Source organism: Oryctolagus cuniculus, chromosome 6, assembly GCF_964237555.1.
Source record: "Oryctolagus cuniculus chromosome 6, mOryCun1.1, whole genome shotgun sequence".
In the NCBI taxonomy this organism is placed as follows: domain Eukaryota; kingdom Metazoa; phylum Chordata; class Mammalia; order Lagomorpha; family Leporidae; genus Oryctolagus; species Oryctolagus cuniculus.
This window is the reverse complement of record NC_091437.1, coordinates 137,731,943-137,744,258: the sequence shown is the minus strand read 5'-3', so window position 1 is coordinate 137,744,258 and position 12,316 is coordinate 137,731,943. Positions and strand designations below refer to the sequence as shown.

The following is a 12,316-nucleotide window of genomic DNA, read 5'->3' as shown; positions in this document are numbered from 1 at the left end:
GATGTTAGGATGGTTATTCCTTCTCATTTTTGCTTTCTGTTAGCATAGGATATTTTTTTCTGTCTTTTCACTTTCAGTCTGCGTGTAGCTTTGTTTGTGAAGTGTGTTTCTTTTAGGCAGCAAAAAGATGCATCTTGTTTTCTTAATCCATTCAGCCAGTCCATATCTGGACCATAGCAACCTCTTCTCCTCTTATTAAAAATGGCTACCTGCTGGTTGCCTGGTGCTGCTCCAAGAAGATGGTGTTACCTCCAGCACCTAGCTGCTGAAGTCACTGACAGTGATTGTACTGCCCCCACTGCTCCATGCAACTCTCTCCTTTTTAATAATTTGCATTGCAAATTTCTCTTCAAGTGTTCCCTGGAAGTGCTTTACCTCCCCTTTTCTTCAGTTATCTTCCTGTGGTCAGAATCAGTACATAAATTTTCTATTCAGCCATCTTGGATCTCTCCTTCTTTGAAAGACCTTATATGCAATTATAAACTATAGAATTCCTTTACATATTCTGGTTACAAAGCCTTCATTGTGTATCTGATGAGTATTTTCTCCTAGTATGTGACTTACCTATTCATAATAGAGTCTTTTAACCAGTAGGAATTTTCAATTTATGCAAAGGCTATCTTTTTTCTTTGCTTTTCTTTCTGGTTATTGCTTTTTTATACTTTTTACATCTTGTTTGTAAAATATTTACTCAGCTTTAAGTCACAGATTTTCTGTAATGTTTTCTTCTAGAGGCTTTGCAGCTTTAGATTTTACTTTGATATCAGTGGTTGCTCATTAATTTTTTTAAAATGTACTCAGACATGTAACTGAGACTTAATATTTTCCAGGATTATATTTGCCACTATTTAATGAAAATATTTTATTATCTTTTTTCCTTGAAATCATGTATGAAGCCTTCTGAATTTGTTTTTTTTTTTTTTAAGATTTGTTTTATTTACTTGAAAGGCAGACTTACAGAGAGAGAGAGAGAGAGAGAGAGAGAGAGAGACCTTTCATCTGCTGTTTCACTCCCAAAATGGCCATAATGACCTGGGCTAGGGTATGCTGAAGCCAGGAGTCAGGAGTGGGAGTGGGGGCCCAAGCACTTGGTCCATCCTCTACTGCTTTCTCAAGCATAACAGCAGGAGCTGAATCATAAATGTAGCAGCCAGGACTGGAACCAGCACCTAAATGGGATGCTGGCACTGCAGGTAGCAGGTTACACTGCTATGCTGCTATTTCCCACAGTGCACATTGGCAAGAAGCTAGAATTGGAAGCAGAATCAGCATTTCAGCTAGTTATTCTAATATGGGATATGTGGGTTCCAAGAGGAATTTTAACAGCTGTGCAAAAAAATGCCCTTTTTTTTTTGTTAATATTTTACACTGGATAGGACCAGTAGAACCATGTTAAAAAGAAATAGAGTCCACATTTTTGTCTTGTTTCATAACAGGAGGAAAGCATTGAATATTTCACTGGTACATATATCAGCTAGAAAATTTTCTTAGCCAGCGCCACCGCTCACTAGGTTAATCCTCCGCCTTGCGGCGATGGCACACCAGGTTCTAGTCCCAGTCGGGGCGCCGGATTCCGTCCTGGTTGCCCCTCTTCCAGGCCAGCTCTCTGCTATGGCCAGGGAGTGCAGTGGAGGATGGCCCAAGTCCTTGGGCCCTGCACCCCATGGGAGACCAGGATTAGTACCTGGCTCCTGCCTTCGGAACAGCATGGTGTGATGGCCGCAGCGCGCCAGCCGCGGCGGCCATTGGAGGGTGAACCAATGGCAAAGGAAGACCTTTCTCTCTGTCTCTCTCTCACTATCCACTCTGCCTGTCCAAAAAAAAAAAAAAAAAGGTCAATCTCAAAATACACCTCAGTGGCATCCCACTTCACAAAAATAAACATAAAAATTCTTAGACTGATCTGGTACCACTCTCATCCTTACTAGGGAGTTCTTCTTTGAGATGTCCTCTGTACATTCACATGTCCTCTGTACATTCACACAGCTGGCTCACTACTTTCTGCTCAAAAAAGAAAATTTTCTTAACACATCTTATTAGATTGTGAAAGTTGCCGTATTTATTGTTAGCTTTTCTAACAAATAAGCACTACATTTTATCATATGCTTTTTTCTGCATTTATAGAAATAACCATACTGATTTTGCTCATCTTTTTTCTGTTAATATGGTATATTGTAGTGACTGATTTTTCCATATTAAACTTTTCATTTCTGGATTAAAAACCATATACTCTTGTTGTATTGTCATTTATATGTGTTGCTACAATGATTTTATAAAGTTTTGTTAAGGAGTTTAACTCTGTCCATGAAGGGCATTCGTCTTTTACATGTGTGTTTTTCATGTTTTGCTGTTGGGGCTATGGTTGCTTCATAATACACATTAGGAAGTAATTTTTTTTCCTTCATCTGTTTTCTAAAAGATATCGTGTAAGATGGATGTTTTCTTCTTCCTTTAATGTTTAAATTTACCAGTGAAAACATCTGTTCTTGAGTGTCTTATGTGGGCTTGTTTTTAAGAACTCAAAGGCTTAAATTAATGAAGGACTATTCATATTTTCTGTTTTATTGTGTGTTAGCTTTCAGTAAGTTTTAATTTTCTAGGAATTGTCATTTTCTTCTGAATTTTTAAAATATATTGGCATAAAACTGTTCTTAATAATCTATTATCTTTTTAATTCCTGTGGACCTTGTAGTAATAGCACTTCATTCACTCCTATTAGGGATAATTTTGTTCTCCATTTTGTGTTGATAATGTTAGCTAGGGTTAGATAATTTGGTTGCTATTTTTAAATAAATATTTTTTATCTAAGTTAATGTTCTCTGTTGTTTCTGTTTCTTATTTCCTTGATTTTCCTATTGTCTTAAAACTTTCCTTCTGTCTAATTGCTTTGAATTTATTTTTTCCTTCTTTATTTTGTTCTTTTTCCTATTTTACAGTAGAATTAGAATAATGTTAATATAATTTTACTTTTTCTAATAAAAGCATTTAATGATCTCAGTTTACATTACTTGATTTGAATTTTTCAAACTGATATATTATGATAAACTTTTATAAATATTGAGAGATTTTATAATTTCTTCTAGATCCAAGTGTCATTAGAAGTCATGTTTTCTTACAATTCCAAATAGTTGGTATTTTGCTAAATATCTAAATATCTTAAAGTTATCATTTTGTCATATAATTATGTTTGAATTATTTTTGGCATACTTTTAGGTGAACATTAAAAGTTTAGTAGTGTTACTTATATATATAAGTACAAGCATGAAACAAATTACAATATTATCAATATTACTTTTTGATCCATTTCAGCGGGTCATTGTGGAATTCCAGAACTCATTGTGAATGGTCAAGTCATTGGAGAAAATTATGGATACAGAGACACAGTCGTATATCAGTGTAATCCTGGTTTTCGATTGATTGGTTCTTCAGTGAGAATATGTCAGCAGGATCACAACTGGTCTGGTCAACTCCCATCCTGTGTGCGTAAGTAAGCATGGCAAAAGAAATTAGCAACCTATGGTCTCATGAACTATGATAAGTAATTAATTTTTTCTCAGGAAAGATAAATATATATAAATGATTACAGATAGATAGATGGCAGCATAGACTAAATTTCCACAATCCATTCTTTTATACTATTATGCAATAGCCATTAAAGTGGGGTATGTTCAAAACCATATAAAACTATCCCCTTTGGGCTGCTTCTGAGACGTAGTCTGTAAAGCCGGTGCCTGCAGTGTCATCATATCATATGGGTGCTGGTTCGAGTTTCGGCTGCTCCGCTTCTGATCTCTGTTATGGCATGGGAAAGCAGAGGAAGATGGCCCAAGTCCTTGGGCCCTTGCACCCATGTGGGAGAACTAGAAGAAGCTCCTGGATCCTGACCAGATTGGCGCATCTCTGTTGCAGCCATCTGGGGAGAGATCCAAGAGACAGAAGACCTTCTCTTCTCTTCTCCTCTCCTCTCCTCTCCTCTCCTCTCCTCTCCTCTCCTCTCCTCTCCTCTCCTCTCCTCTCCTCTCCTCTCTTCTCTTCTCTTCGCCCTCGACCTCGCCCTCGCCCTCGCCCTCGCCCTCGCCCTTCTTCCCTTTCTCCCTCCCTCTGCCTTTCTATAACTCTGCCTTACAAATGAATAAAATTAAAAAAAAAAAATCTCCACAGGATCAGGATTGTGGCACAGTGGTTAAAGCTTCCTCCTGCAACACCAGCATCCCATATGATCACAGGTTCGCATCCCAGCCACTCCACTTCCTATCCAGCTCCCTTCTAATAGCCTGGGAAAGCCCTCTTCTGCCGAAGACAGCCTAAGTGTTTGGGCTCCTGCAGTCCATGTGGGAAACCCAGATGAAGCTCCTGGCATGACCCTGGCCCAAACCCATCCATTGCTGCTATGCGGGGAGTGAACCAGCATATGGAAGACCTCTCTGTTTTTTCTCTCTCTTTGTAACTGTTTCAAAATATATAAATAAATATTAAAAAAACTATTCACAAGAAAGTTGAAGTAATTATTAGAATATTTGTCATTTATATATTATCATAAAAACAAGATATTGAATTCAGTTTTTCCAGTCTTTAATACAAATGAATATTTAAAAATAAATATCAGTTACAAAAGATACATTCTCTTGTTTTTTAGAATTTTTAATTTTTTTGTGTGTGTGAAATAGAGCTTTCTTTTACTGGTTCATTCCCCCATTCCCACAAAACAGGAATTCACTTTAAGTTTCCCACATGAATGGCAGGAGGCCAATTACTTGAAGCCATTACTGCTGCCTCTAGCATTTGCATTAGCAGGAAGCAGGAGTCATAAAACTGACACAGGCATGGAGCCCAAGTATTCCAACTTATGATATAAGCATCTTATCCAGTACCAGGCATGGAGCCCAAGTATTCCAACTTATGATATAAGCATCTTATCCAGTACCTTAAGCACTAGGCTAAATGCCTACTACCCCAGCAGATTTTTAATTATAAGGGTTTAAATAAATGAGATCATGGTGTAAAAGTAACAGCATTGTTGTTATATAATGTCACAAAGCATTTAATAATGGAAAATGCCTTGGATTTTTTCTGATAATTATAATGCTATAGCTATCACATCAAAATCATATGTTGATAAAGTACAAGTACAATTAATGGAGGGGAAATTATCAGGCATGACATGAAGAACCGTTGTGCTCATTTCAGTTCCACTGTTACATGAACTGATGCTGCTAATTTCATCTCTCTGGGGCATAAATCTCTGACATATAATTGAAGATTTTCAAGTATTTGTCGTTATGAATTGTTTTACTTTAAAATCCATTGTACTTTTCGATATATCAAGATTATATTTACACGGTATAGCTATGTATGTTTTCATAAGTGAGTGTTTGGAATAGTTTAAAAATTATTGGAAATTTTATATTAAGGGCAATTTCTAGTATTTTTATTTATTTTTAAAGATTTTTTTTTTTTTGAAATACAAAATAACATAGAAGGAATGAGAGAGGGAGAGAGAGAGAGAGAGAGAGAGAGAGAGAGAGATTTTTCATCTTCTGTTTCACATCCAAATGGCCACAATAGCCAGAGGTGGGCCAGGCCAAAGCCAGGAACCTCGAACTCAGCCCAGGTCTCATGTGGGTGGCAGGAATCCAGTGGTATGGGCCATCATCCTCTGTTTTCTAAGGCACATTAGCAGAAAACTGGATCTGAAACAGAGCATCAGGGACTTGAACTAGCCACTCTGCTATGATATGTTGGCATCCCAAGTGGCAGCTTCCCCTGCTGCACAATAAGCTGATCCCTCCACTGTTTCTAGATTCATAAAAGTGCATGAGTATAGATAATTTTAGAGTTGTTTTACTAGAATTTTCACCAGTTCAACAAATACCCATGTGATATTTTAATTTATGAATAGGCACATGAATATTAAAATTTATTTCAAACAATCCCTTTTAGTTATAAGTCCTGAAATATACTTGCTGTGCTTTGTAGTCTGGGGTGGGTCTCTTCCTATATGTATGGTGTTAGTTTATCGCTGGAGATAAGTTTTTATATTCCCAAACTGGTAATCTAGTTAAATAATGATAAATCTATAACATTGTCTTGCTCCAGTAAATTCCCAGAAACATGCAGTATTTCAGATCATGATCTATCTTTGTACCTTACAGTCATTTATTCATGTACTTCTTATTATTAGCTCATAGTAATTTCTTTCTCCAATTATTGACATTTCTATTAATATTTTGACAGTAAGTTAAAATAAATACTATGGATATGTTATATTTGTCATGCTATATGATTATACAATAGATATTTTGGTGACTTCAGTAAAATAATATATATGAATTTCATTGTATGTTCAGAGGAAATATATAATGTGTGACAGATTTTATCTATTTATCAGTTCTATCTTTGTGACTTTTTATTTAAGTAACTGAAATTTATTGAACTCCTAATTTCATGGATAATATTTTGTGTGTTGAGATAATGAGATAAAAGACCATACAGTTAGAAATTGAAATAAATTCTCTACACACACACACACACACACACACACACAGGTTGTCTGATGATTTAACAAGAGCAATATTCTGCTTGAGTCTGCCATAGATCTTTTGTCTTTCATTTATATTCCAGGATAGCCAACTAATTTTACTGTTTTTTCTTGTGAATAATTGAGACTATAAGTGAGAATTAGCCCTTGAGGTAAAACTGGTTTTGTTATTGATCATTTTAAATAAGAATAAAATACAATTAAATTTCCAAATGAATAGGTTGACATTAACAATGAAGCTGAAAAATAATTGCTCTTGGGTCATTCCAAAAAAATATTCAAAGTAACTATGTTATTTTTTTTACTGTGCCCAATTATGAAGCAATATTACTGCAGTTGTCTGATTACTAGTATTAGATAACATAATACAGCAGTTGATAGAAATATAGTGTTTGAGGAAAGCCAGAACTACATAAAATTTCTTATAGGTCCATAGCTTTAAAAGACTAAATAAAACATTTAACTAAGAACATAATTTCTGAAGAAAATCGCATTAAATTTTCAAGTACAAGAGGTGAAGAAAATAATAGGAAAGGGTGTGAAACTCCTGAACGAGTTTGGGTGAACAAATCAGAGACGAACACTAGTATCAGTTTCTACTTTGTTTGAAATGATTAAGTATAATTGTCATGTGATAACTGCTAATGAAATATTCTTCTGTTTTGTGCTCTCCTCCACTTTCCAATGCTATTAGCTGTTAGCTGTGGTCACCCTGGTAGTCCAATTTATGGAAGAACAAGTGGAAATGGATTCAACTTTAATGATGTAGTAACATTTTCTTGCAATATTGGGTATCTTATGCAAGGACCAACAAAGGCACAATGCCAGGCCAACAGACAGTGGAGCCATCCTCCTCCTGTGTGCAAAGGTAAAAGACTTAACTGTATTCTAATGAGTCATAGTAATAATGTATCTGTGTAAATAACATTTGAAACAGCTTGGGTAAAACAGTACAAAGCTTTTAGCCAATAAAGCAAAAAGTTTGAATATCGATGTTATCTCATAGCAATTTGTTCCATTTTCTTAATTTTTATAATTTTTTGAAAACTGGCAGATTTAATCTCCACTTACTTTTTTAAAAATCTTGTAAACACATTGTATTGCATATTAAGTCAATGAGAACATTTTTACTTAGAATTTGCTTTATAATTAATAGAACTTCATAAGTTTCAGATAACTATGTTTGAGGCATGAATTACCATGATACTTGGATCAAGGCTTTATTTTCTCTATAGAAACAGATTAAAGAGAATTCTCTGGTGATATTTGACTTGCAAAAAAGTAGAATATACTTTATATTGTCTGATAAAAGACAACCAAGTAACACTTTCTATGTTTTAATGGTACAAGTATGGATTAAAAGCTCTCATTCTCTAAATTTGTACACAATATAGTATTTATTGAGCTGCTGTTGTTCAAAGAGATTGTCAAAACTTTTTTCCATTTTTCTTTTTCCAACAAACCATTCAAATTTCAATCCATTATCAAGATAGTCTATAAATTAATTCTAGGAATCTTTGATTTATTTGATTAAATTTACATTTGAGATTAGGTTTATGGATTTATAATAAAAATCTCTATGGATATATATTCCAAATATAGCTCATAAAACTTATCTCTTGTTTAGTGGTCAACTGTTCTGATCCTGGAATTCCAGCCAATTCCAAAAGAGAAAGTAAAATAGAACATGGGAATTTCACCTATGGCACTGTGGTATTCTATGATTGCAATCCAGGTTATTTCTTATTTGGATCTTCAGTTTTGATATGCCAACCAAACGGACAGTGGGACAAACCTTTACCAGAATGTATCAGTAAGTAGATAATGTGAATTGTTCCTTAAAAACAGATCAATGAAGCAATATGTATGTTTACTGTCTTTGTAAAATTTCTAGAGCTATATATAGAAGGAAGTATATTAGCTTTATTGATTTATTATTTAGAAATCAAACTTCCCCATATCATGCATATCAATGTTTAAATTAATGTATAATTCTTGGGTTTTGAAAGTTGATCATTTATGAAAATAAGGCATTTTGTGTACTCATCCCAGAAGAGGTTACTGGTGCTTTTATTTTGTACTAGCATTTGAAATTTTATTAATAACCAAATTAGTTTCAATGTAAACATCCATCAGAGTTTCAGAATGCCTGAGACTTTAGAAAAAAAGTTTATTGAAAACCTGTTGACCTAAAATATTTGCTATATATAGATGTTAATAAACATCATCTTTCAAATCAACAACTACTTAATGACTTTGTTTTAGTTGTATGTTTTGTTAGAAGTTGTAAAGTATAAATAAATTATAGCAGAATGCATGTAACTAATGTTTATAGTGAAAAAAATTAGCAAATTTTTTTCAAATTTTGTAAAGACATAAAGAAGTAAATATGAACTCTAGGAATTTAGCTAATTGATGGACCTGAAATTGAGTGTGGATGAATCTTAAACCTTACAGGAAAGAAAAGTAGAACTGGGAAGATAGAAATTGCCCATAAAGAAATTATTTACAAAAAGTTTTTAGTTGTACTAAATTTTATAAATTTTTTATTATCATGTTATTCAGAAGTATTTCCTTTACATTAATGAGGTGTGCTTTTATGAATTTTGTGTCAAAATTCATGTGTTAATGAAATCACAAAACTTTTTGCTCTATCTATAAAATTTCAGATTCCATGTAAATAATTTATAAAATTAGCCTACTTATTAAAGTGTATTTACTTCCTTTAATACACAACTATAATTGTGCTTTTTTTGAAAGTGATACATTTTATTCAAAAGGTGAGAAAAACACACACCTACACATGAGAGCATTGTTCAGGGAGAGTGGGCCAGTAAATGAAAAAAGAGTGAATTCAATACCCTGCTTGCTCTGGGTACACATGGAGACATACACAGAGAGAGAGAGAAAGAGAGAGAGAGAGAGAAAGGAAGAGAGAAGGAGAGAGGGATAGGAGTTGAATTGTTTGAATAATTCTCTTCCTTGGTCTTGTATAACTGTAACATTAAAGTTAAAAAATCTCTTTGTAAGAAATGTAAGACTTAAGTTCTTTAGTTCTCACATACTTTTTGCGTGATTTCCTGTCACTCTTCTTAGTTGTGAGCTAAGTACTCAAATGTTTCATTAAGTTCATGTGTTCTTATGTACTGTTCTTATGTGCTGTTTGACACTTTAGAGATATGTGATAGTCAATATTTTTTCCAGTGCAGCTGATAGAGAGCACACGTTAAATTCCCAGTCTACCTTTTGCTTCTAAGGAATATCCTACAATTTATTGATTCTGATTCTGCTACTCCTAGCAGTGTATTGATTGACAAACCACTGAGTAATTTCTTTGCACAGCACAATTTATTCATTAACAGTTTGAAATAGAATGATTCTAGACTATCCATTAATTAGATTAGTAATCACAGATTCATCTGCACACCATCTGTTTACTCTCAAATTTCTTCCCTTTCAATTTCTATATACTTTTTTCTTTTTTTATAAATAAAAAAGAGAACAAATTTCACTCATTCTATAGGTTAAGTTCCAAGAATACAACCACCCTTCCTTACCCCCTACAATTATTCTCCCTCCCTCCCCTTTCTTCCTTTCATTGTTTTTTTGCAGAGACATAATCTTAATCCACTCTATATTCAGAGGCTTGATTCACCACTAACCATAATATTCAACAAATAAAAAGTAGGAAGACAACAGTTCACAGGAGTATAAATAAGGGCTAAGAATGACAACCATATCACAAAAGTCTACTTTATTCTTATATATTCTCTTATATTGCATATTAAATTTCACGTATCAGAAAAACATATAATATTTGATTTTTGATACTGGATTATTTCAATAAGCATAATGGTTTCCCATTGCATTCATTTTGCTGCAAAAGACAAGATTTAATTCATTTTTATGATTGAGTAATTTTTCATAATGTATATATCTGTACATTTTATTTATTCAACAGTTGGTCAGTTGATGGACATCTGGGTTGATACCATATCTTAACTAATATGAATGACCTCACTTTGAATCTTACATGACTTCCTTTTTCCATATTTAGTGTCACTTATCTCTCTGACTTGTACATCTGGTCCAGGCATATACACACTTCAATCAAATACAAATGGACTCATACTTACCACTCACACTATGTACAGACTTGTTATAATTAATCATTTTTATGTTAGCCTTCTAATATTTCTGTTGTACTCAACCTCAGGATAAGTGCATTAACAGAATAGCTCCTATAACTACAAATTCCATTTTATTTTTAGAAATCTAATTTAATCATGATAATATTTGATTCTATAGGTTTTAGATGTTGAAGCAGAAAATTTACTTCTAATTTATTATATGTCATTTCATAAACAATTTGGTTCAGGTTGTTCGATAGGAGATATAAAAAAATTTTATATTCAATAATTATGTATTGTAGTGATTGACTGTGGACACCCTGGCGTTCCTCCTAATGCAGTCCTGTCCGGCGAGAAGTATACTTTTGGGTCTACTGTTCACTATTCCTGCACAGGAAAGCGTTCCCTTCTAGGCCAGTCATCAAGGACTTGCCAATTAAATGGCCATTGGAGTGGATCACAACCTCATTGTTCAGGTAATACTTGGAAAATCAGTGTCTTTTAGAAATTATGATATTAACATTATGTTCAGAAATATATACACAAAACAATCTAAATACATAAAACAATAAGTTTAAATTCTAAAAACCTAAGAGCCACAGTTGTTTGGCAGAGCAGAATACCTCCATCCCATATCAGAGTGCCTGGTTTTGATTCCTGGCTCTGCTTCCAACACTGGCTTCCTTCTCATGTGTATTCTGGAATGCAGCAGGTGATGGCTAGTGTATTTTTGCCTCTGCCACCCATGTGGGAGACCCAAAATTATATTCTTGACTTCTGACTTTGGCCTGGCCACATGCTGGCTATTTTAGGCATTTGGGCAGTAAACCAGCAGATGGAATATCTCTCTTGTCTCTTACTCTCGCTCTCTTTCTCTCCCTATTTCTCTCTTTTTCTCTCGCTCTACTCCTTTCAAACAAAATGAAGTATTTTTTTTTTATTTTGATGAGGTAAGCTGGAAATTTGCCTACACATTAATTGGATTAATTCTAAGGTAATATAAATCCAGATTGCAAATTGACACTGATTTTTGTAGACAGTAAATTGCAGGTGTATATTTTTAACTATGATGTATGAAGTTGAAAATCATTTGGTTTTAGGATGGTACACTAAGTGAAGTGCTTTGGTTCATTAAAATGTTGGAATTACTCAATCTAAAGACCTATTCCATTTTAGCAGACATCAAATATTATTTTTCCTGATGACTATGTTGTGTCAATGATTTTTCCCAAGTTAAGTTCTGTTAACCTCATAAGCAATTGTTTACTTAATGGCATAAGTTGAAAATAAAGTCCTAAATGTTTTAAATTGAACTAACCTAACAAGTTAAATTATTTATCTATGCATTCTATTAATAATAATCAACATATAACTCTTGAGCCTTTACATTAATTGAGTAAAATTTGAATAAAAATATTAATGTTATATGTAATTAATAATTTGTTCACTGAGTGTGTATTTTATATTTTTCCTTTGAGATGGTTAAGCTGCTGCTTTTCTTCAAAAACACTAACTTTATTTTAGATCTAGGAAGACTTCCCAATTGATACTGTTTTGTTTTCACCCACAAAGTAGATATTATGCTTATTTTTCCTCTGTTCTTTTTAATTATAGATTTTCTTTTCTTATTACTTTGTTCCTGTGAATA

At 33.6% G+C, this 12,316-nt stretch overlaps 1 protein-coding gene across 10 annotated transcripts in view; it reads left to right on the top strand.

The window, feature by feature from the left end:
• The window catches only part of CSMD3 (CUB and Sushi multiple domains 3), a 1,302,111-nt gene that overhangs the window by 1,236,378 nt on the left and 53,417 nt on the right, over positions 1 to 12,316 (top strand). For all 10 annotated transcript variants that reach the window (XM_051844773.2, XM_051844775.2, XM_051844772.2 and 7 more), the window contains 4 exons: positions 3,310 to 3,483; positions 7,233 to 7,406; positions 8,166 to 8,351; positions 10,971 to 11,144. In XM_051844773.2, the coding sequence (XP_051700733.2) occupies positions 3,310 to 3,483; positions 7,233 to 7,406; positions 8,166 to 8,351; positions 10,971 to 11,144 (708 nt within the window). The remainder of the gene's footprint in view (positions 1 to 3,309; positions 3,484 to 7,232; positions 7,407 to 8,165; positions 8,352 to 10,970; positions 11,145 to 12,316) is intronic.